The sequence below is a fragment of the Papaver somniferum genome, unplaced genomic scaffold (genome assembly GCF_003573695.1).
Source record: "Papaver somniferum cultivar HN1 unplaced genomic scaffold, ASM357369v1 unplaced-scaffold_14, whole genome shotgun sequence".
Taxonomy (NCBI): domain Eukaryota; kingdom Viridiplantae; phylum Streptophyta; class Magnoliopsida; order Ranunculales; family Papaveraceae; genus Papaver; species Papaver somniferum.
This window is the reverse complement of record NW_020623267.1, coordinates 19,604-45,395: the sequence shown is the minus strand read 5'-3', so window position 1 is coordinate 45,395 and position 25,792 is coordinate 19,604. Positions and strand designations below refer to the sequence as shown.

The 25,792-nt window shown below is 37.1% G+C and overlaps 1 protein-coding gene and 3 non-coding genes across 4 annotated transcripts; all 4 read left to right on the top strand.

Moving 5' to 3' along the window:
* The first annotated feature begins 4,609 nt into the window (after positions 1-4,609).
* Positions 4,610-4,805, top strand: LOC113335365. Its single transcript, XR_003353296.1, has one exon. It is a non-coding gene; the product is annotated as a U2 spliceosomal RNA (small nuclear RNA).
* A 289-nt stretch (positions 4,806-5,094) lies between these two features.
* Positions 5,095-5,256, top strand: LOC113335373. The gene has a single exon (XR_003353304.1). It is a non-coding gene; the product is annotated as a U1 spliceosomal RNA (small nuclear RNA).
* A 15,258-nt stretch (positions 5,257-20,514) lies between these two features.
* Positions 20,515-20,676, top strand: LOC113335370. Its single transcript, XR_003353302.1, has one exon. It is a non-coding gene; the product is annotated as a U1 spliceosomal RNA (small nuclear RNA).
* Positions 20,677-21,130: 454 nt separating this feature from the next.
* On the top strand, positions 21,131-21,917 carry LOC113335360 (protease Do-like 5, chloroplastic). Its single transcript, XM_026581433.1, has one exon. The coding sequence runs from the start codon at positions 21,198-21,200 to the stop codon at positions 21,915-21,917; it is 720 nt and encodes a 239-aa protein (XP_026437218.1). The 5' UTR covers positions 21,131-21,197.
* Positions 21,918-25,792: the final 3,875 nt, after the last annotated feature.

Here is a 25,792-nt window from a genome sequence, read left to right as displayed (position 1 = left end):
AATTAGATGGTCTTCCTGAGCAGGCCTTTTATTTGGTAGGTAACATCGACGAAGCTACCGCGAAAGCTGTGAACATAGAAGTGGAGAGCAAATTGAAGAAATGACCTTAAATCTTTGTGTACTAACCTCGAATCAAATTTTTTGGGATTCAGAAGTGAAAGAAACTGTTTTATCTACTAATAGTGGCCAAATCGGTGTATTACCAAATCACGCCCCTATTGCCATAGCTGTAGATATAGGTATTTTGAGACTACGCCTTAATGACCAATGTTTAAAAATCGCTCTGATGGGTGGTTTTGCTAGAGTAGGCAATAATGAGATTACCATCTTAGTAAATGATGCGGAGAAGGGTAGTGACATTGATCCACAAGAAGCTCAGAAAGCTCTTGAAATAGCTGTAGTTAACTTAAGTCGGGCTGAGGGCAAGAGACAAACAATTGAAGCGACTTTAGCCGTCAGACGAGCTAGGACGCGGGTAGAGGCTATGAATGAAATTTCATAAAAAATAGGTGCTCCCCAATAAAAAAGGAAATTCTGTTTATACACCATATTTTGGTTCTGCGGATTGAGTCGAATCAACTGTAATGACATTTCTTATGCAACTAAAATAAAAGGGAGGGTGGGTAGAAAAACTTATTAGATACTAATTACTCTGGTATCTAATAAGTTCTACCTACTATTGGATTTGAACAAATTACTCCCGCCGTATGAAAGCAATACTCTAATCACTGGGTTAAGTAGGTCATTTATCATCACAAAGAGAAAGAAAGGGGCTTGTCATATCGATGAATTATAGATGCAATCTTATTTCAAAGCAATACCAATTCTTGGCAGGAAACAGATCAGAAGCTATCATGTTGGATCATAGAAGATTCATCTTGACAAGAAATTATTTCCATGATAAACTATCTATCACAAGGGCTATAGCTCAGTTGGTAGAGCAACTCGTTTACACGCGCGCCAATGTTTTTCAGGGGAGTTCATCATGCAATCAACAAAATTGATCTTAATCAACAAAAATGATCTTATTGATAAATCAGTGTCTTACTCTATATATTCGAGGGAACAATAGCCTGACAAATATTTGGTTCGGTCCGCTTTAGGTGCCAATTTAGGCTCCAAAAAGAACCTATCATTGATTCGATAATTGATAAGGTGAATACACAGCCCATTCAATGCTAGTGATAATGAGTATAAGGACCTCAAAAAAATATCTTTTCGTACTATGAACTTTAAGGTGTATGAAGTTTCATATTTGACTCTTTGAGCAGAGCGATAGAGACTCCATTTAAATAGGGTTAATCTAGGCCAGAGGCAGACCTACGTCAAGGTAACTCTTCTTTGAAACACTTTGGTATTGCTTCTGGATCATAATCTAAATAATGAATCAGAGCACGTGGAGCCATCTCGTTATCTTTTTGTTGAGAAAAAGTATGGCGGACTATCTGATATTTATATCAGTTGATGAAAGAGCCTAATGCAAAAAAAGGCATATTGGGTCTTTGGAACAGTTCGAATCATTTCGATAATAAAAAGTTGGATCTGTTTTACCGAGAAGGTCTATGGTTCGAGTCCTTATAGCCCTAGAAATTTGTATAGTTTTCATTTCCTCAATCTTGTTTGTTAGTTGTAGTCGGACGGTCGTTTGGCCCATCGAAATAGAATAATTATCACATGCTCCGAGAAACCCCCGTGGGTGAGCATGAAGCGGAAAAAATTCATTTCAGTGGGCACAATCGGTATTTTTTTGATCTCGGATAAAAAAAACCGTCCTTTCTTCTTTGTGGATGAATTACACACAAATTTTTCCTGTTTTCCTATCCAGGATCAAAAGGTTTGTGATATTTCTTTTCTTTTTGTACAAAATATCTTTTTATAGATCTCAATATACCCCAACTCTATTGCTCACCATTCCAATTCTACCGATGCTGACTTTATGCAAGAAGGTTGAGGTCTCCTTTTTGTACTTGGACGAGTTACGAAGCCCCCAACTCCTCGTTTTTTCGGGAGCAGAACTCAATTCGTTGTTTCATAGATAATGAATGTTTCCTAACTCTATTAGTGTTTGCATCCCTGTATATTTCCATGAGTTGTTTGGGGGATTTGGTCTGTCGAAACAAACACACCAAGAAAAAAAAGATGAATTAACTGAAGGATTTAGAATGAAAAAGATAATCGTCCTCTGATGATAAAAAAAATCATCATAAAGATGAGAGAAAATCATCCTAAAAATGCGAGAGAATATTTTTAGTAGTAGGAGATTATTTTGTGTTTAGACAAATTTTAATTTTGTTCTAATTTTGTTCTCGATTATTCTAATTTTTTTTAAAAAAACCCCACCCCCTCTATCAGTCACTATCTTTCTCGATTCTTCTAATTTTGTTCTTTAGACAAATTTTATTTTGTGTTTATAGTGTAGAGATGTCCAAGTACTAAAATGACTTAAATATCCCTTTTAATTTTACGCCTCGGGTTTGCGAAAACAATTCAGGATCATCTTGATAATGCTTCATTCCCCGTTTTTCTCTTTACGCCCCAGGGATTTGCCGATTCTAGATCGTGAGATGACTCGGTAGTGCTTTATTCCACGTTTTCCAGACAAGAAGCCGATGTACGGATATGGGTAGATTCAACATCGTGTCGAAAGTTGTTAACATTCTATTTCCACTTCTTTTATACTTCCCACAAAAAAAAAACGTCTGGACAAAAAACTGATTTCAGTCATGAGAGTCTCATTTATGAGTTTATAACGCTTCCCTCATGGTCTTCTATTCTCTTTCCATCTTTATGCATCCAAAGTCGATAAATTCCTTTGAGAATTTCTCATCCCGCATTATATGGAGGTTGAATCAATCCCACAATAAATATTTTTACTGGTTACATATAGAAGGTTTATAGTCTTAACCTTCCTCAAGAGTTATTCGGGTGGCCTATACGAAACTTTAGGCGTCAGAAAAAAAGTGTATATCCTAATTAGTAGGTGGGATATCTTTGGGAAGTGAGAAACTTTTGCGCATCTAGTAGTCGGGGCATCACAATATGCTACCTCACACGTATTTCTAGTTGTTAATTTCTTTTTAGGCCAAATGATATCTGGTTTGATCTTTACCAAATGATATCTCCATGATCCATCAAGGTACTCTCCAGTAGGACTCATTATTAAAATTACGGCCTCACCTTTCCCACAATCATCTTTGCTCCTAACTTCCTAACTGAGACACCATGTTTTAAAAGACACGTCAAGCTTGAGTCATGAACGACTTAGCTAGGGTCACGAAAAAACAATTTTGGATAGCCAAATACGTCTTAGGTCATAAAAAATATTGAATCACGGGACAAACTGTATGCATACTCCTCGTGATCTGCGAGAAAAGTTATACTCTTGGTTATGTTAAGACACACTACCTGCAAGTAGTGATCTTAATTAGGTTTTGCATATCTGTATGATTTAAAAAATATATATATATATCAATGATATGTACTACGCGATTTTCATCTATATGTGGATTACTAAAAGCTCTCATATAAAGCATATATATTGAATATTTGAATAATTTTGAGATAAAAACATATTTTACAAAATTTGTTTCATATTGGAAATAAAATATAAATTTAATCTTCATTAAGTTTTAATTCTAAAATCGATTTTTCGATAGGTTAGCCAAAGGCCTATTGGATTGAAGAACAAGGTATGGGAAAGCTATCAAATATTTTGAGATTAGAAGCTCGGCTTATGTTTTACAGTTAGTTACTCATCCCAATTAAAGTTAATACTCCTATTAACATGATAAAGGTATTATGTAAACCATTAAGTTATAGGTAGAATTGGTTACTCGGTATACTTTTTCCTAGCCAACACCACTACAACACGCTGTTGCATATCTATCGCCTTGAATGATTCAACCAATCAACATCATCCATTGTTGAAATACCAGCATTACCTTACCTCGGTATAAAGTCCAAAACTTCGCTTTAAAAATTGTATCACCTCCTTGCCATTGCAGACAAACCGAAGTATAATGCATCGACAAACACAGCCTTCGAATCATCAAACGGAAAGTCTAGTTCCATCACTGCATTCTGCATACTTCTTTTCCACAAAAGCAAACAACTGGATGATGAAAAATTATTGGACAACTTCAAGTTAACGAACATTAGCTTCGTCAACAACTGTACCTTTTTGAAAATCCCAACAAAATCTGCTAAACCAACAGCTTGAGCTAGGTAGTGAACGATCATCTTGAATATCGTGGTTAACCGGTTATCTTCACCCTTATCATTGCCAAGTCCCTTAGAAGTGGCGGAAATGTTGCGTTCGTCTTCACTACTATAGTACCGTCGTCAACCCCATAGTCGGGAAGGTAGGAAATTGTCTCCATCTGAAAATGTCTTGCCTTTTCAGATATAAGTGACTCCAGATTGGGTGTTAGTTACTACTACATCAGAGTTTGGCACATTGTTATCGAAGTCTTTTCAGACACTCGTATCCTGCCCATGACTCGTATACCTATGCCGGAGTAAGCTAATACTTTAGTCCCACCTAGACTAGTTAAAGCAGAAGAACGGAAACGAGACTGTATAAAGCAAGAAGCTTAAGAATTGAACAAGCATACCTTTCTCGGCCTTTTGGCTAAGATCAAGTGTAGTATCTGTTCTTATCAGTTTAATATCTGATATGTGAGCCATTGGCTCACACGATATTAAATTAATTTTTTTCAAGGGGGTTCCCATCACAGCAGCTTGCTGCTAGGGTTCTCACGCGTCGCCTTTGTGTTGCACTACTGCATAGGCCTGGCACACCCCAACCAAAACTAAGATAAAAATTATGTTCCCTAACCTGGACCCTTTGACCAGTTTCGCAAATCTCAGAGCAGTTAGCTCTTGAATTTGGTGTTCTTGCCACGGGTTTGGCCTTCAATGTGAACCTGTATTCCAATCTGAAAATGTCCAAATTCACCATTGCTTCTAGAAACGGTGGTTCCAAATTCACCAATAAAAGCTCTTGGTAACACTCCACCAAGGTCCAAGTAAGATCTTTGTTCTTATAGACCAACATATTAAAAAAAAAAAAACTATCCATTTTCCGTAAGGATCATACTTACCTGGACGGGGTCTATGACTGATCATGAAGGGTCATGGCCTAGGTTAGTGACTTCCATTGCACTTTGGAAGGGCGCTCGCCTAAGATCTCCCCACTGAGGGAGAGTCTATGTCATAATTTGTTCCTGAGGGGGAACGCGTCCGGGCGGCCCCTGCCAATCTTCCAAGTCTAAATTTTATCTACGGTTGTATTATTTAGCGTTTGCTCTTACCATAGTGCAGTTTGCTTGATCCGAACAGGATCTGTTTCATAAGGTATCTCTGAAGTAGATCGCGATTGATAGAGTAATCCTTGATCATAATTTCCAGTATGCGTGCTACGTCCAACATAAAACTTGTGAGTGGTAGTAAAACATCGATTATTTTGTTGAGACCCAAATCTATCTTCGTAGATTTCTCGAGATACCTTCTTACGAAGTTTTGTTATAGCATCGATAACTGCCTCCGGTTTAGGAGGGAAACCTGGAAAATAAATATCCACAGGAACTAGCTTATCAACTCCTCGAACAGTACTATAAGAATCAGTACTGAACATCCCTCCTGTAATAGTGCAGGCTCCCATAGCAATTACATATTTTGGTTCAGGAATTTGCTCATATAATCTTACTAAAGAGGGAGCCATTTTCATTATTACTGTGCCGGCTGTTAAAATTAAGTCCGCTTGCCTAGGACTCGATCTTGGTACCAAGCCATAACGATCAAAGTCGAAGCGCGAGCTTATTAATGAAGCAAATTCAATAAAGCAACAATCGGTACCATACAGAAGCGGCCATAAACTGGAGAGTCTTGACCAATTTTAAAGATCATTTGATGTAGTTGAAATAACTGAATTTTGGGTTGTTTGATCAAGTACCGGAAACTCAATGGAATTCATAACTGTCTCAATGTCATTTTTTTCTTCTTTATTGTCTGAATATTCAGGAACTAAGACCATTCCAACGCTCCTTTTCGCCATGCATAAACTAAACCAACAATTAGGATAAGCACGAAAATTAAAGCTACTACAAAAACGGATTCACCCAATACATCGAAACTCATCGCCCATGGGTAAAGAAAAACCGTTTCAACATCAAAAACAACAAAAACCAGAGCAAACATATAATAACGAATTCGGAATTGTAACCAAGCGTCGCCCATTGGTTCTATGCCTGATTCATAACTAGAAAGTTTCTCCGGTCCTTCGCGAGTCGGGGCTAAAACCCCGGAAATGAAAAAAGCCAAAATAGGAATAAGACTTGATATTATTAGAAATGCCCAGAAAATGTCATATTCGTAAAGCAGAAACATAGATGCACTCCTATGAATGTGGAAAAAATATATACCGTATTCCTCGATTCGATCTGGAATTTGAATTAAGCTATAACTGTTTAGTCGAAATACCAATGAATTTTGATTGAACTCCCCAGTTTTTTTGCTGTGGGTCATTCTTGTTTCAAGGTTCATCGAGTGGAGTCCTATTTTCACTTCTTTCAATTCCATTTCGATATGCTAGAGACATATTATGCTCTTATTACAAACTTATCGTTTTTATCTTATCTCAGATTTTCTCTAAAAAAAAGTGAAAAAAGAATTACATATTTTTTTAGTTATAATTTATAGAAAATTTTTAGTAAGATTAAATTAAGATACTATTAAGAATATTAAGAATTCTATATGGATGTTATATATTTTATGAATATTCATATAATAAAACCGAAGGGTATTGGTTTATTTTTTTCATTAAGATCCAATCCAGTTAGAGGATTATTGTTTCTATTGATTAGATACGGAAACTGAATGCATCGCCCTATTCTATTTTTTCCGTGTTCTAGACTTAATGGATTTTATTCAATGCCTTGAATTGAGAGAAACCCTTACATATAACAATCCTAGGGTTCTATCCCCAATTTACCATTTTTTAGTCTGTACTACCTCGACCTGCAACCCGTCTCCCAAAAAAATAATCGGGTTATGAAATTAAAGCTCGAAGTCTTAAAAGAAGAATCTAGAATATCGGTCTTTAGTACTTGACTTGAAATGGGTCCGAAAAGGCGGGAATACTTATTAATGTAATAAAATTAGTTTTATAGTAAGACCAACCACTGGGTTAGCCTTCATGCAAAAAAAGATTTATTTTGAACGAGAACCCTACACAACGAAGTATATCACAACGGGAAAGTAAGCCGAATCCTAAATAATTTACAGAATAAACTTCTTCTAATCGAACCGCGCTTTATCAAATCTAATGATATTTATTGTAGAAATTCTCGGGATCGAGCCATCTGCTCCTTTATCCGAGAAAAGATATTCTTTTTTGCATGGTCCAATCATTGATCCCGAGAATTTCTACAATAAATTAGGTAGGTTACTAGTATAGTTCCCTATCCACGATTCTGCTATTGTAATGGAATAATTTTACTGGAATGGAATACATGAAGAGTCTCTGGGATGGGTATAAATATAAAAGGTGAGTAAGATTTTGAATGCTTTGTTTGTGTATGTACAAACAAAGTAAAAAAAATTATGATTTGATTAATATCGGTGAATCAGTCTTTAGTCATTCATTGAATGATAAATCACTACAAGTTACGGAGATACGCGATTTAAATAACGGAAAATCCAATATTTTAAAAGTGTATCTAGAATGACTGGGAAAGTGGAAACAAGACCAAATATAATTTGATCATTATGATAAAATCCAAAATCCTTTGAGATGGAGCCAATCATTAGTTCCCAACCATGAGGCGAATGGAATCCGATACATAAATCAGTTATTAAAAGAATAGAAAAAGCTTTTATTGTGTCACTTAAGTTATAGAGGAATTATTTCACCCAAGAATTAAGAACGAGAAGTTATTCATTACCTAGAATAGAATAACCACTTAGAATAGCGAAACAGATTATATTTGTCGAGAAGTGCAAAATGCTATGAATATGACCTTCATTGTGCATCTTGACCAATGTAGTCAATATCGGCCGTATCGGCCGATATATCGGGGATATTTCGGATATCGGCTCAGAACGATACGATAAGAAGGATTTCGGGGATACGATATTCGCCCGATAATATCGGCCGTATCGGTCGATACGAAATTTTCCTACATTTCCCGGTATGAGACGGTATTGGTCGTTTTCTATAAAGTTTAAGGGTAATTTTGGCGAAGAATGTCTTCCAGGTGGTAGTAGAGGTGCATGTAGCTCTCGAACCAAGTTACTAAAGTTATTCTTTTGTTTTTTTGACAAAATTGATGTTATCTATTATATCTTATCCGAAAATGTTTGGAGAAAATGTTTAATATAAAATTATAGTCTCTAAATCTAGAACCGATATTATACCGATATTTCAACGATAATATCCCCTATATAAAACCGTACCAGTGTATCGGTCCCGGCCGAGATGAACCGATATCCGATATTAACTACATTGATCTTGACCAATTGTATCGTTTCTTTGTGGATTTCTATACGGATCTTTTGTATATGTGTCTCCGGGTACTCCTTTATAATTTCGTCCAAAAATAAAAGTTCTTCTAATTCTATTAATTTTTCTAGAAGATTCTTTTATTTAATATCATTCAAAAACATTTCGGGTTGCCTAGTATTCCACCAATTTGTAACCCAGGATTTCAGATTTTTATTAAATGAGAGAGAAACCCACCAGGGTAAAAATAAAATAGATGCAAGATATGTGAGGGTAGTGAATGTTTTCTTTTGTGGCATTTTAAATATGTAAATTACTAAGGAAACCACCTCTTTCGTCGACTCTATCCGATCGAAAATTTCTATGAAGCATGAGTTATATAAAATGAAGATTCCTTAGTTCTGTTCCTTCCCCCCATGCTAACAAAACATTAATTCTTCGCAGTTCATTTCAAAATACTTCAATTGGTACGCGCAAGAAATAGGCCAATTCCGTCGCTTTTTGTTCAATTTCTCGTGGACTCAGATTCTCATCAGTACGAGTCAAGGGAATGGCTCCCTGACCTCTGATTTCCATATAAAGGACACAACGAGGAAAAAGACCCTTTTTAATTTCGATTCTAATCGACTGGACATCTCTCATAAGGAATCTAAGGAAGATACGACGATTTATTCCAGGAAATCCCCAACGAAAAATACACACTATTCCTTCTTTTCGATCAAATCGGTCATAACCACTACCTACATTCCACGAAATTGTGCACCATAAATAGGAGCTAATGAACAGACCCGCGATCCCATAGAAAGACATAACGATGCCTTGTGGAAAAAAGAGGATTTCCTGAGACGGGAATAAGGATATCAGATTCCTACCAAGATAACTAGAAGTTCCAACCAATAAGAACCCTAGTGAACCTAAAAGAAGGATACAGGCCCAACAGAAATTACTTGTTTTTCGAGACCCCGTTATAAGTTCTATCCATATACGTTCTGAGCGCCAGTTCATACTAGATCCAGTTGCATTTTATTGGAATTGAGAGAATAACCAAAATAAAATTTACTTTACTTTTTTGTTCCCGAAGTAACTCTCATCAACTAGCACTATTATGATGTGAACCATTAGAAATAATTCATCAAATTGGTTAAATATAAAAGCGTCTGCTTCATAGGAATCTAGACAATCTTATTTTTTTGAGCATGAAGAAATAAAGAAGCCATTGCAATTTCCGGGAAAACTAGGTCCACTAAAGGCACAAAAATAGAGGGTAAATCAAAAGTTGTCATAGAATGGATACCTCGATTTAAAATTTGTACCGGTTATAAAGATATCTTATGATAAATATATCTATTTATTATAAGTATAGAATAATAAGTGCAAGGAATGTAGAACTAAATATAAGTTCTCACGGGAAATATTGAAATATGCACGATTTTTATTCTATTATTTTATAGATTTGAATTTTTCTATATCTATAATACGTAAGAGGATAAGATGAAATTCTTTTTCTTCATAAAATTTTGCTTAAACAAAAGAAGAATGTATTCTTTTATCCTGTTGATGGAAACTTCCTGATTACTAATCAGTAATATAGCACCAATTATAGGTATAAAATACATATCTGGAGGAAAAAAGAAAAAGTAAGTATCTGAAACTTTTGATTCTTTTTACAATATAAATAGATCTTATGCCCGTAATGAAAACGAACTCTTCTTTTATTCTTTACCAATAACTAAAAAACTTCTTTGCCGCAAATAAAATAACTGAATTGAATGCTCTACTTGATTGAATTTTGATTTAAGGTAAAAAAACCGTGAAGCTGAAATAACTCACCCAGAACACTTTTTAAAGGATTACGTGGTACAATTGAGTCCAATAAGCCCTTGTGGAATAAATACTCAGCCGCCTGGGAACCATCAGGTACTGTCTTATTCAATATTTGTTCAATTACTCTTTTACCCGCAAATGCAATGTAGGCATTAGGCTCGGAAAAAATGATATCTCCCAACATACCAAAACTTGCAGTCACCCCACCGGTTGTAGGAGATGTAAAGATTCATACATAGAATAACTTCTTATTTGATTGATAATTATATGAAGTGGAAGATATTTTATCCATTTGCATCAAGCTCAAACTTCCTTCTTGCATGCGTGCTCCTCCCGAAGCACAAACTATAATAAAAGGTAGAGCTTTACGAGTCGCATGCTCGATCAAACGGGTAATTTTCTCGCCTACTACGGATCCCATACTTCCCCCCATGAACTGAAAATCCATAACCCCAATAGCTATGGGAATACCATTTAGTTGACCTATGCCTGTTTGAATAGCCTCGGTTAAACCTGTTTTTCTTTGATAAGAATCGATACGATCTTTATAAGGTTCCTCTTTTGAATGAAATATAATGGGGTCCATAGAAACCATGTCTTCATTCATAGGATCCCAAGTGCCCGGATCAACCGAAAGCTCGATTCTATCTGAACTGCTCATTTTCAAATGATATCCGCATTTTTCACAAACATTGAGTTTTGACTTAAAAAATTTCTTATAATTTAACCCGTAACAACTCTCGCATTGAACCCACAAATGTATTTATTTTTTATTTATATCGAGATCATTATATCTTTTTCTCATATTGAAATCACTTATATTTGTGCTAATTCGTATACTGGAACTCTCGTTATCACTACTATTTACACTTTCATTACAAATGTAACTATACATGTAACTGTTACTGTAATTGTAACTATCGCCTGAAATGTAATTATCAATACTGATTTCAGAACGAAGATAACTATCAATGCAATTAAAAATGTGATTATTCCAACTATATTGAGTATCATACATATAACGATCGTAGTAGTGATTGTCGCTTTGAGAACCATTATTCAGATAACTATAAAAGGAACTTTCTAGTTCATTCATAAAAGAGCGATCGTTGTCAATCTCGAAAATAAAATTTTCAATATTAAAATATATCGAATAACTGTTGACATTACGATCCCTAACTAAAAAGATGTCATCAGAGATCAAACTCCGAATGTCCCTGACATCGAAAAAAGTATCCATATTATTAGCACTGGAATTATCACAATCGTCCCCACTGTCAATATTTTTATCCCTATCATATATAACGGGATCTTCACTTCCACTGGTATTTTCAATAGGACAAAGACTATCCATTGATTTACTTAGCCCAGACCTATGTTTTAATTCCTCGTTAAACAACATCGAATGGAACCACCTTTTTTCCATAGAGCTTGTCTGCCCCCCTATTTGAATGTAAATACAATAGATGAATAGTCATTCGATGAATAATAATTAGAATATATCCTCTCGGAATAAGAATATAGATCCAATAGAATAATTAACTAATCACGGATGAGTTTTGAAAAAAAGGATTCTTTTTTTGTGGGAATCTGGATATCACTTCACTATCAATCTATATGATGGAACCCTTTCTTCAATTAGAATAGAAAGCGAGGGTTATCCCGTGCCGTGTACAAATTCTAATCGAAAAGATTTGTTCTCTTCTAGGAAGAATTCTTTTTTGGAGAATAATAAGTTTCTATTGCAATGCGGAAGGAAACGGGCAATATACGGGACGGGGATACACCGTTGTGACCATTGGCTCGATTCGACCATAGTCCGGATTAAGGGTATAGAAAATATTCTACTCATCCCATCTCAAGGATCCATAGGATTAATTATGGATCCAACAACAGAAGGATTTGAATTGTTGAGTCTTAGATCTTGTATTTAATATTTTGTATACCGAAATCCAGTATGTATATATGCCTGGAAAATGAAATAAGAACCTTATTCGTTATTCGGCTCAATCCTTTTTTAGTAAAAGATTGGGCCGAGTTTAATTGCAATTCAATTAAAGGAACGAATGGTAATTACTGGATTACAAAGTATCCATTGCTTCAAATTCGAATTTGATTTCCTTCCATACTTCACAAGCAGCTGCTAGCTCAGGGATCCATTTGCAAGATTCACGGATAATGTCATTACCTTGACGAGCAAGATCACGTCCCTCATTGCGCGCTTGTACACACGCTTCTAGGGCTACTCGATTTGCTACAGCACCCGGTGCATTACCCCAAGGGTGTCCTAAAGTTCCTCCACCGAACTGTAGTACATAGTCATCTCCAAAGATCTCGGTCACAGCAGGCATATGCCAAACGTGAATACCACCTGAAGCCACAGGCAGAACACCCGGTAGAGATACCCAATCTTGGGTGAAATAAATACCATGACTTCGGTCTTTTTCAATATAATCATCACGTATTAAATCAACAAAGCCCAAGGTTATTTCTCTTTCCCCTTCCAGTTTACCTACTATGGTACCAGAGTGAATATGATCTCCACCAGACATACGTAATGCTTTCGCTAGTACATGAAAGTGGATACCATGATTTTTCTGTCTATCAATAACTGCATGCATTACGCGGTGGATGTGAAGAAGTAAGCCATTATCTCGGCAATAATGAGCCAAGCTAGTATTTGCAGTGAATCCACCCGTTAAGTAGTCATGCATTACAATAGGAACTCCCAATTCTCTGGCAAATACATCCCTTTTCATCATTTCTTCGCATGTACCTGCAGTAGCATTCAAGTAATGTCTTTTGATTTCACCTGTTTCGGCCTGTGATTTATAAATTTCTTCGGCACAAAATAAGAAACGGTCTCTCCAACGCATAAAGGTTTGTGAGTTCTCGTTTTCATCATCCTTGGTAAAATCAAGTCCACCACGTAGACATTCATAAACCTCCCTACTGTAGTTCTTAGCAGATAACCCCAATTTTGGTTTAATAGTACATCCCAATAGGGGACGACCATACCTATTCAATTTATCTCTTTCAACTTGGATACAGTGAGGTGGTCCTTGGAAAGTTTTAACATAAGCAACAGGAATTCGCAGATCCTCCAGACGTAGAGCATGAAGTGCTTTGAACCCAAATACATTACCCACGATGGAAGTAAACATGTTAGTAACAGAACCTTCTTCAAAAAGGTCTAAAGGTTAAGCTACATAACAAATATATTGATTGTCTTCTCCAGCAACGGGCTCGATGTCGTAGCATCTTCCTTTGTAACGATCAAGGCTGGTAAGTCCAACGGTCCACACAGTTGTCCATGTACCAGTAGAAGATTCGGCATCTACCGCGGCCCCTGCTTCCTCAGGTGGAACTCCAGGTTGAGGAGTAACTCGGAATGCTGCCAAGATATCAGTATCCTTGGTTTCATAGTCAGGAGTATAATAAGTCAATTTGTAATCTTTAACACCAGCTTTGAATCCAACACCTGCTTTAGTCTCTGTTTGTGGTGACATAAGTCCCTCCCTACAACGCATGAATTAAGAATTCTCACAACGACAAGGACTACTCGACATGAATTATCCGTTAATGAAACCTTTAACAGGAATCTTTCACAAAACTCTCAACAAATATTATCAACTAATCAGAATGGTTGGTTGTTAGACCACGGTATTTGATTCGCCAAATACATCAACATCATTATTGTATACTCTTTCATATGTATGGCGCAACCCAATCCCTGTTTTTCAAGTTTCGAATCCCGTACTTTTTTTAATCTAAATTTATCAAAAAAAGGAAATTCACTCTTAACAGTGCTATATGTTGTATATGTAAATCCTAGATGTAAAACTATCTGGAATTCGTCCCAAAAAAGGTAGAGAAGAGTCGGAAAAATATATGCTGAAATAAGAAATAACGGCCAATGTCAAAAAAAATGAATCATAAATAGAGTTCAGGTTCGAATTCCATAGAAAATATGGGTGGGATTGTCTATAATGCTAGAGAACTGAAACGCTCCCTCATGGTTTTTATCCATCTACCTCATTTTTTAGGTTGTGAAACTTGAAAATTCACTCATTGAACGAGTAAACAATCGAATTGGAGTCGCTTGAATGGTACCAACGAAATCAAGTACTAACTCCTATTTATTATTGTATTGAATTAACTGATCAACCTGCTTGCTATCGGACATTTTTTCTTCGGTTTACAAAATGCAAAGAGTTTTTACATATTTCACTTTATCATTATTATGAAACAAATCCTACCCCTTCGGGTCTCGGGGTTTCCGCACTTGAAGAAAAAAACCTGCGGCGTGTCGCTCAAATCATTGGTCTGGTGCTAGATGTATCCTTTCCCCCGGGTAAGATGCCTAATATTTACAACGCTTTGGTAGTTAAGGGCCGAAATACTGACGGCGAGCTAATTAATGTCACTTGTGAGGTACAACAATTATTAGGAAATAATCGAGTGAGAGCTGTAGCTATGAGTGCTACAGATGGTCTGAAGAGAGGAATGGAGGTTATTGACACGGGAGCTGCTCTAAGTGTTCCGGTTGGTGGGGCTACTCTCGGACGAATTTTCAACGTTCTTGGAGAGCCTGTTGATAATTTAGGTCCTGTAGATACTCGCACAACATCTCATGTTCATAGATACGCGCCTGCCTTTATACAATTAGATACAAAATTATCTATTTTTGAAACAGGGATCAAAGTAGTTGATATTTTAGCTCCTTATCGACGTGGGGGGAAATAGTACTATTCGGGGGAGCTGGAGTGGGTAAAACAGTCCTTATCATGGAATTGATCAACAACATCGCCAAAGCTCATGGAGGCGTATCTGTATGTGGCGGAGTGGGTGAGCGTACTCGTGAGGGGAATGATCTTTACATGGAAATGAAAGAGTCTGAAGTAATTAATGAACAAAATCTTGCAGAATCAAAAGTAGCTCTAGTCCATGGTCAGATGAATGAACCGCTGGGAGCTCGTATGAGAGTTGGTCTGACTGCCTAACCATGGAAGAATATTTCCGAGATGTTAATGAACAAGATGTCCTTCTATTTATCGACAATATTTTCCGATTTGTCCAAGCAGGATCCGAAGTATCTGCTTTATTAGGCAGTATGCCTTCTTCTGTGGGTTATCAACCTACCCTTAGTACAGAAATGGGTACTTTGCAAGAAAGAATTACTTCTACCAAAGAGGGGTCTATAACTTCTATTCAAGAAGTTTATGTACCTGCGGACGATTTGACCGACCCTTCCCTTGCCACAACATTTGCACATTTAGATGCTACTACCGTATTATCAAGAGGACTAGCTTCAAAAGGTATCTATCCAGCAGTAGATCCTCTTGATAGTACGTCAACTATGCTCCAACCTCGCATCGTTGGTGAAGAACATTATGAAATTGCGCAAAGAGTTAAGCAAACTTCACAACGTTACAAAGAACTTCAGGATATTATAGCTATCCTTGGGTTGGACGAATTATCTGAAGAGGATCGTTTAACCGTATCAAGAGCACGAAAAATTGAGTGTTTCTTATCACAACCCTTCTTCGTAGCAGAAGTATTTACGGGCTCTCCAGGGAAATATGTTGGTCTAGCAGAAACCATTAGGGGGTTTCAATTGATCCTTTCCGGAGAATTAGATGGTCTTCCTGAGCAGGCCTTTTATTTGGTAGGTAACATCGACGAAGCTACCGCGAAGGATGTGAACATAGAAGTGGAGAGCAAATTAAAGAAATGACCTTAAATATTTGTGTACTAACCCGGAATCAAATTGTTTGGGATTCAGAAGTGAAAGAAATTGTTTTATCGACTAATAGTGGCCAAATCGGTGTATTACCAAATCACGCCCCTATTGCCACAGCTGTAGATATATGTATTTTGAGACTACGCCTTAATGACCAATGGTTAAAAATCGCTCTGATGGGTGGTTTTGCTAGAGTAGACAATAATGAAATTACCATCTTAGTAAATGATGCGGAGAAGGGTAGTGAGATTGATCCACAAGAAGCTCAGAAAGCTCTTGAAATAGCTGAAGCTAACTTAAGTCGGGCTGAGGGCAAGAGAAAAACAATTGAAGCGAATTTAGACGTCAGACGAGCTAGGATGCGAGTAGAGGCTATGAATGAAATTTCATAAAAAATAGGTGCGTCCCAATAAAAAAGGAAATTCTGTTTATACACCATATTTTGGTTCTGCTGAATGAGTCGAATCAACTGTAATGGCATTTCTTATGCAACTAAAATAAAAGGGAGGGTGGGTAGAAAAACTTATTAGATACTAATTACTCTGGTATCTAATAAGTTCTACCTACTATTGGATTTGAACCAATGAATCCCGCCGTATGAAAGCAATACTTTAATCACTGGGTTAAGTAGGTCATTTATCATCACAAAGAGAAAGAAAGGGGCTTGTCATATCGATGAATTATAGATGCAATCTTATTTCTAAGCAATACCAATTCTTGGCAGGAAACAGATCAGAAGCTATCATGTTGGATCATAGAAGATTCATCTTGACAAGAAATTATTTTCATGATAAACTATCTATCACAAGGGCTATAGCTCAGTTGGTAGAGCAACTCGTTTACACGCGCGCCAATGTTTTTCAGGGGAGTTCATCATGCAATCAACAAAATTGATCTTAATCAACAAAATTGATCTTATTGATAAATCGGTGTCCTACTCTATATATTCGAGGGAACAATAGCCTGACAAATATTTGGTTCGGTCCGCTTTGGGTGCCAATTTAGGCTCCAAAAAGAACCCATCATTGATTTGATAATTGATAAGGTGAATACACAGCCCATTCAATGCTAGTGATAATGAGCGATATAGACTCCATTTAACTTAGGTTAATCTAGGCCAAAGAAAGACCTACGTCAAGGTAACTCTTCCTTGAAACACTTTGGTATTGCTCCTGGATCATAATCTAAATAATGAATCAGAGCACGTGGAGCCATCTCGTTATCTTTCTGTTAAGAAAAAGTATGGCGGACTATCTGATATTTATATCAGTTGATGAAAGAGCCCAATGCAAAAAAAAGGCATGTTGGGTCTTTGGAACAGTTCGAATCATTTCGATAATAAAAAGTTGAATCTAATTTACCGAGAAGGTCTACGGTTCGAGTTCGTATAGCCCTAAATATTTGTATAGTTTTCATTTCCTCAATCTTGTTTGTTGGTTGTAGTCGGACAGTCGTTTGGCCCATCGAAATAGAATAATTATCACATGCTCCGAGCAACCCCCGTGGGTGAGCATGAAGCGGAAAATATTCATTTCAGTGGGCCCAATCGGTATTTTTTTGATCTCGGATAAAAAAATCCGTCCTTTCTTCTTTATGGATGAATTACACACAAATTTTTCCTCTTTTCCTATCCAGTGATATTCCTTTTATTTTTGTACAAAATATCTTTTTATAGATCTCAATATACCCCAGCCCAATTGCTCACCATTCCAATTATACCGGTGCTGACTTTATGCAAGAAGGTTGAGGTCTCCTTTTTGCACTTGGACGAGTTAAGAAGCCCCCAACTCCTCGTTTTTTCGGGAGCAAAACTCAATTCATTGTTTCAGAGATAATGAATGTTTCCTAACTCTATTAGTGTTTGCATCCCTGTCTATTTCCATGAGTTGTTCGGGGGATTTGGTCTGTCGAAACAAACACACCAAGAAAAAAAAGATGAATTAACTGGAGGATTTAGAATGAAAAAGATAATCGTCCTCTGATGAGGAAAAAATCATCATAAAGATGAGAGAAAATCATCCTAAAAATAAGAGAGAATATTTTTAGTAGTAGGAGATTATTTTGTGTTTAGACAAATTTTAATTTTGTTCTAATTTTGTTCTCGATTATTCTAATTTTTTTTAAAAAAACCCCACCCCCTCTATCAGTCACTATCTTTCTCGATTATTCTAATTTTGTTCTTTAGACAAATTTTATTTTGTGTTTATACTGTAGAGATGTCCAAGTGCTAAAATGACTTAAATATCCCTTTTAATTTTACGCCCCGGGTTTGCGAAAACAATTTAGGATCATCTTGATAATGCTTCATTCCCCGTTTTTCTCTTTACGCCCCAGGGATTTGCCGATTCTAGATCATGAGATGACTCGGTAGTGCTTTATTCCACGTTTTCCCGACAAGAAGCCGATGTACGGATATGGGTAGATTCAACATCGTGTCGAAAGTTGTTAACATTCTATTTCCACTTCTTTTATACTTCCCACAAAAAAAAAACGTCTGGACAAAAAACTGATTTCAGTCATGAGAGTCTCATTTATGAGTTTATAACGCTTCCCTCATGGTCTTCTATTCTCTTTCCATCTTTATGCATCCAAAGTCGATAAATTCCTTTGAGAATTTCTCATCCCGCATTATATGGAGGTTGAGTCAATCCCACAATAAATATTTTTACTGGTTACATATAGAAGGTTTATAGTCTTAACCTTCCTCAAGAGTTATTCGGGTGGCCTATACGAAAGTTTAGGCGTCAGAAAAAAAGTGTATATCCTAATTAGTAGGTGGGATATCTTTGGGAAGTGAGAAACTTTTCCGCATCTAGTAGTCGGGGCATCACAATATGCCACCTCACACGTATTTCTAGTTGTTAATTTCTTTTTAGGCCAAATGATATCTGGTTTGATCTTTACCAAATGATATCTCCATGATCCAGCAAGGTACTCTCCAGTAGGACTCATTATCAAAATTACGGCCTCACCTTTCCCACAATCATCTTTGCTCCTAACTTCCTAACTGAGACACCATGTTTTAAAAGACACGTCAAGCTTGAGTCATGAACGACTTAGCTAGGGTCACGGATAGATTTTGGTCACGAAAAAACAATTTTGGATAGCAAAATACGTCTTAGGTCATAAAAAAATATTGAATCACGGGACAAACTGTATGCATACTCCTCGTCATCTGCGAGAAAAGTTATACTCTTGGTTATGTTAAGACACACTACCTGCAAGTAGTGATCTTAATTAGGTTTTGCATATCTGTATGATTTAAAATATATATATATATATATATCAGTGATATGTACTACGCGATTCTCATCTATATGTGGATTACTAAAAGCTCTCATATAAAGCATATATATTGAATATTTGAATAATTTTGAGATAAAAACATATTTTACAAAATTTGTTTCATATTGGAAATAAAATATAAATTTAATCTTCATTAAGTTTTAATTCTAAAATCGATTTTTCGATAGGTTAGCCAAAGGCCTATTGGATTGAAGAACAAGGTATGGGAAAGCTATCAAATTTTTTGAGATTAGAAGCTCGGCTTATGTTTTACAGTTAGTTACTCATCCCAATTAAAGTTAATTTGGTTTTCATCCTTCAATTTTATTGAATGTGAGTATTCTATAAATGAAGAATTCATTAATAATGGTTCTACAATAGAAGTTGAATATTTATGATTGTGAGACTTAGAAGGTTAAGGATTGTCTCCCCATTGCTTTAGTTTATTGTCTTAGTTTCCCAGCGAACACCAAGGAAAGGAATGTATGCAAAGGGAAAAGAAATCATGAATTTTGAGTATCCACAAAGGGATAATAAATCCAGAAATTGAACACCTAATTGATGATGAATTGTTTAAAGAAATTGTCTTTCTTAAACACATTACTGGAACGTTATAATACTCCTATTAACATGATAAAGGTATTATGTAAACCATTAAGTTATAGGTAGAATTGGTTACTCGGTATACTTTTTCCTAGCCAACACCACTACAACACGCTGTTGCATATCTATCGCCTTGAATGATTCAACCAATCAACATCATCCATTGTTGAAATACCAGCATTACCTTACCTCGGTATAAAGTCCAAAACTTCGCTTTAAAAATTGTATCACCTCCTTGCCATTGCAGACAAACCGAAGTATAATGCATCGACAAACACAGCCTTCGAATCATCAAACGGAAAGTCTAGTTCCATCACTGCATTCTGCATACTTCTTTTCCACAAAAGCAAACAACTGGATGATGAAAAATTATTGGACAACTTCAAGTTAACGAACATTAGCTTCGTCAACAACTGTACCTTTTTGAAAATCCCAACAAAATCTGCTAAACCAACAGCTTGAGCTAGGTAGTGAACGATCATCTTGAATATCGTGGTTAACCAGTTATCTTCACCCTTATCATTGCCATTAAGACAAGCTTGTAATGCTACTAGGAATCATACTTACCTGGACGGGGTCTATGACTGATCATGAAGGGTCATGGCCTAGGTTAGTGACTTCCATTGCACTTTGGAAGGGCGCTCGCCTAAGATCTCCCCACTGAGGGAGAGTCTATGTCATAATTTGTTCCTGAGGGGGAACGCGTCCGCGCGGCCCCTGCCAATCTTCCAAGTCAAAGTTTTATCTACGGTTGTATTATTTAGCGTTTGCTCTTACCATAGTGCAGTTTGCTTGATCTGCAACACTTGATGATCTCGTCAGAATGTGTTGGACAATAAGTTTCTCTCGAAGATATGGAATTGCATTATCTTAATCATCAATTTTCTTCGCAAGAAAAAAAAAAAAAAAAAAATCTTCCAACTGTAGTTCCCCAATTTTATTTTATTTTTGATAATTTTCCGTTATGGCCTTTAAACAAGCCCTTCTGTTAAAACATGGCTGCCCAAAATCAAATTGAAGGCTACTATTCTAATAAGGTGAATTCGTTTGGATAGCAGGTGATCATCAGCCCTTGTGTTGTTAAAGGCACTTAAGATAGGAGGGGCACTCAATTGCACTTTAAATATGGCCACACAAATTGACTCATGCATGTGGCTTGAAGATAAGATATGAAAAGGCCACATCCAAGAAATTTTACAGTCAATAAGACTAGTGGAGGTGGTGTTTACTCTAAACAGACCGATGGTGGTGGTGTTGGGTTCCATTCATCATCACTTGATCTCTAAATCCGCAATAATAATCTCAGCAAACATTTCTTCCTCTTCTTCTGTGAACAAGTCACAGAGATTGTTCCTCACAAGGCGGAATTCTTCAATATTAGCTACTTCCTCAATTTTATCTTCTTTTCTACATTTGGCGTCTTTTCAGTTGGAAAATGCTCGAGTAGAAGAAGAAGCACCTCAGCGCCAAGAAGAACGGGCCGTTCAGGTATTCGAAGAGGCTTCTCCTTCGGTGGTTTTTATTAAGGACCTTGAATTAGCTAAGACCTCGTCAGGCAGAAGCACAAATACTGAAGAAGTTCTTACGAAAGAAGAAGATGAAACTGCGAAAGTCGAAGGGACTGGTTCTGGTTTCATATGGGATAAAAGTGGACACATAGTGACCAATTATCATGTCATAGCTAAGTTGGCAACTGATACGACTGGACTTCAGCATTGCAAGGTATTTCTTGAAGATGCACACGGGGAAAAGTTCTCCAAGGAAGGCAAACTTGTTGGTTTTGATCCCACGTATGCTTTGGCGGTTTTAAATATCGATGGGTCCGAAAAGGCGGGAATACTTATTAATGTAATAAAAATTAGTTTTAAAGTAAGACCAACCACTGGGTTAGCCTTCATGCAAAAAAAGATTTATTTTGAACGAGAACCCTACACAACGAAGTATATCACAACGGGAAAGTAAACTGAATCCTAAATAATTTACAGAATAAACTTCTTCTAATCGAATCGCGCTTTATCAAATCTAATGATATTTATTGTATAAATTCTCGGGATCGAGCCATCTGCTCCTTTATCCGAGAAAAGAAATTCTTTTTTGCATGGTCCAATCATTGATCCCGAGAATTTCTACAATAAATTAGGTAGGTTACTAGTATAGTTCCCTATCCACGATTCTGCTATTGTAATGGAATAATTTTACTGGAGTGGAATACAACACCCGGTGCATTACCCCAAGGGTATCCTAAAGTTCCTCCACCGAACTTTACTACAGGGTCATCTCCAAAGATCTCGGTCAGAGCAGGCATATGCCAAACGTGAATACCACCTGAAGCCACAGGCAAAACACCCGGTAAAGATACCCAATCTTGGGTGAAATAAATACCACGACTTCGTTCTTTTTCAATAAAATCATCACGTAGTAAATCAACAAAGCCCAAGGTTATTTATCTTTCCCCTTCCAGTTTATCTACTATGGTACCAGAGTGAATATGATCTCCATCAGACATAGGAACTCCCAATTCTCTGGCAAATACAGCCCTTTTTATCATTTCTTCGCATGTACCTGCAGTAGCATTCAAGTAATGTCCTTTGATTTCACCTGTTTCGGCCTGTGATTTATAAATTGCTTCGGCACAAAATAAGAAACGGTCTCTCCAACGCATAAAGGGTTGTGAGTTCACGTTTTCATCATCCTTGGTAAAATCAAGTCCACCACGTAGACATTCATAAACCGCCCTACCGTAGTTCTTAGCAGATAACCCCAATTTTGGTTTAATGGTACATACCAATAGGGGACGACCATACTTATTCAATTTATCTCTTTCAACTTGGATACCGTGAGGTGGTCCTTGGAAAGTTTTAACATAAGAAACAGTAATTCGCAGATCCTCCAGACGTAGAGCACGAAGCGCTTTGAACCCAAATACATTACCCACGATGGAAGTAAACATGTTAGTAACAGAACCTTCTTCAAAAAGGTCTAAAGGATAAGCTACATAACAAATATATTGATTGTATTCTCCAGCAACGGGCTCGATGTCGTAGCATCTTCCTTTGTAACGATCAAGTCTGGTAAGTCCATCGGTCCACACAGTTGTCCATGTACCAGTAGAAGATTCGGCATCTACCGCGGCCCCTGCTTCCTCAGGTGGAACTCCGGGTTGAGGAGTAACTCGGAATGCTGCCAAGATATCCGTATCCTTGGTTTCATAGTCAGGAGTATAATAAGTCAATTTGTAATCTTTAACACCAGCTTTGAATCCAACACCTGCTTTAGTCTCTGTTTGTGGTGACATAAGTCCCTCCCTACAACGCATGAATTAAGAATTCTCACAACGACAAGGTCTACTCGACATGAATTAGCCGTTAATGAAACCTTTAACAGGAATCTTTCACAAAACTCTCAACAAATATTATCAACTAATCAGAATGGTTGGTTGTTAGACCACGGTATTTGGTTCGCCAAATACATCAACATCATTATTGTATACTCTTTCATATGTATGGCGCAACCCAATCCCTGTTTTTCAAGTTTCGAATCCCGTACTTTTTTTAATCTAAATTTATCAAAAAAAGGAAATTCACTCTTGACAGTGCTATATGTTGTATATGTAAATCCTAGATGTAAAACTATCCGGAATTCGTCCCTAAAAAGGTAGAGAAGAGGCGGAAAAATATATGCTGAAATAAGAAATTATGGCCAATGTGAAAAAATGAATCATAAATAGAGTTCAGGTTCGAATTCCATAGAAAATATGGGTGGGATTGTCTATAATGCTAGAGAACTGAAACGCTCCCTCATGGTTTTTATCCATCTACCTCATATTTTAGGTTGTGAAACTTGAAAATTCACTCATTGAACGAGTAAACAATCGAATTGGAGTCGCTTGAATGGTACCAACGAAATCAAGTACTAACTCCTATTTATTATTGTATTGAATTAACCGATCAACCTGCTTGCTATCAGACATTTTTTCTTCGGTTTACAAAATGCAAAGAATTTCTACATATTTCACTTTATCATTATTATGAAAACAAATCCTACCCCTTCGGGTCTCGGGGTTTCCGCACTTGAAGAAAAAAACCTGGGGCGTGTCGCTCAAATCATTGGTCCGGTGCTAGATGTATCCTTTCCCCCGGGTAAGATGCCTAATATTTACAACGCTTTGGTAGTTAAGGGCCGAAATACTGACGGCGAGCTAATTAATTTCACTTGTGAGGTACAACAATTATTAGGAAATATTAGAGTGAGAGATGTAGCTATGAGTGCTACAGATGGTCTGAAGAGAGGAATGGAGGTTATTGACACGGGAGCTGCTCTAAGTGTTCTGGTTGGTGGGGCTACTCTCGAACAAATTTTCAACGTTCTTTGAGAGCCTGTTGAGATTTAGGTCCTGTAGATACTCACACAACATCTCCTATTCATAGATTCGCGCCTGCCTTTATACAATTAGATACAAAATTATCTATTTTTGAAACAGGGATCAAAGTAGTTGATCTTTTAGCTCCTTATCGACGTGGGGGGAAAATAGGACTATTCAGGGGAGCTGGAGTGGGTAAAAAAATGCTTATCATGGAATTGATCAACAACATCGCCAAAGCTCATGGAGGCGCATCTGTATTTGGCGGAGTGGGTGAGCGTACTCGTGAGAGGAATGATCTTTACATGGAAATGAAAGAGTCTGGAGTAATTAATGAACAAAATCTTGCAGAATCAAAAGTAGCTCTAGTCTATGGTCAGATGAATGAACCGCCGGGAGCTCGTATAAGAGTTGGTTTGACTGCCCTAACCATGGCAGAATATTTACGAGATGTTAATGAACAAGATGTCCTTCTATTTATCGACAATATTTTCCGATTTGTCCAAGCAGGATCCGAAGTATCTGCTTTATTAGGCAGTATGCCTTCTTCTGTGGGTTATCAACCTACCCTTAGTACAGAAATGGGTACTTTGCAAGAAAGAATTACTTCTATCAAAGAGGGGACTATAACTTTTATTCAAGCAGTTTATGTACCTGCGGACGATTTGACCGACCCTTCCCTTGCCACAACATTTGCACATTTAGATGCTACTACCGTATTATCAAGAGGACTAGCTTCAAAAGGTATCTATCCAGCAGTAGATCCTCTTGATAGTACGTCAACTATGCTCCAACCTCGCATCGTTGGTGAAGAACATTATGAAATTGCGCAAAGAGTTAAGAAAACTTCACAACGTTACAAAGAACTTCAGGATATTATAGCTATCCTTGGGTTGGACGAATTATCTGAAGAGGATCGTTTAACCGTAGCAAGAGCACGAAAAATTTAGTGTTTCTTATCACAACCCTTCTTCGTAGCAGAAGTATTTACGGGCTCTCCAGGGAAATATGTTGGTCTAGCAGAAACCATTAGGGGGTTTCAATTGATCCTTTCCGGAGAATTAGATGGTCTTCCTGAGCAGGCCTTTTATTTGGTAGGTAACATAGACGAAGCTACCGCGAAGGATGTGAACATAGAAGTGGAGAGCAAATTAAAGAAATGACCTTAAATATTTGTGTACTAACCCGGAATCAAATTGTTTGGGATTCAGAAGTGAAAGAAATTGTTTTATCGACTAATAGTGGCCAAATCGGTGTATTACCAAATCACGCCCCTATTGCCACAGCTGTAGATATATGTATTTTGAGACTACGCCTTAATGACCAATGGTTAAAAATCGCTCTGATGGGTGGTTTTGCTAGAGTAGAAAATAATGAAATTACCATCTTAGTAAATGATGCGGAGAAGGGTAGTGAGATTGATCCACAAGAAGCTCAGAAAGCTCTTGAAATAGCTGAAGCTAACTTAAGTCGGGCT

Excerpts from the sequence above, each read along its gene's own strand:
- LOC113335360 (XM_026581433.1), top strand. The coding sequence starts at position 21,198 with ATGGTGGTGGTGTTGGGTTCCATTCATCATCACTTGATCTCTAAATCC.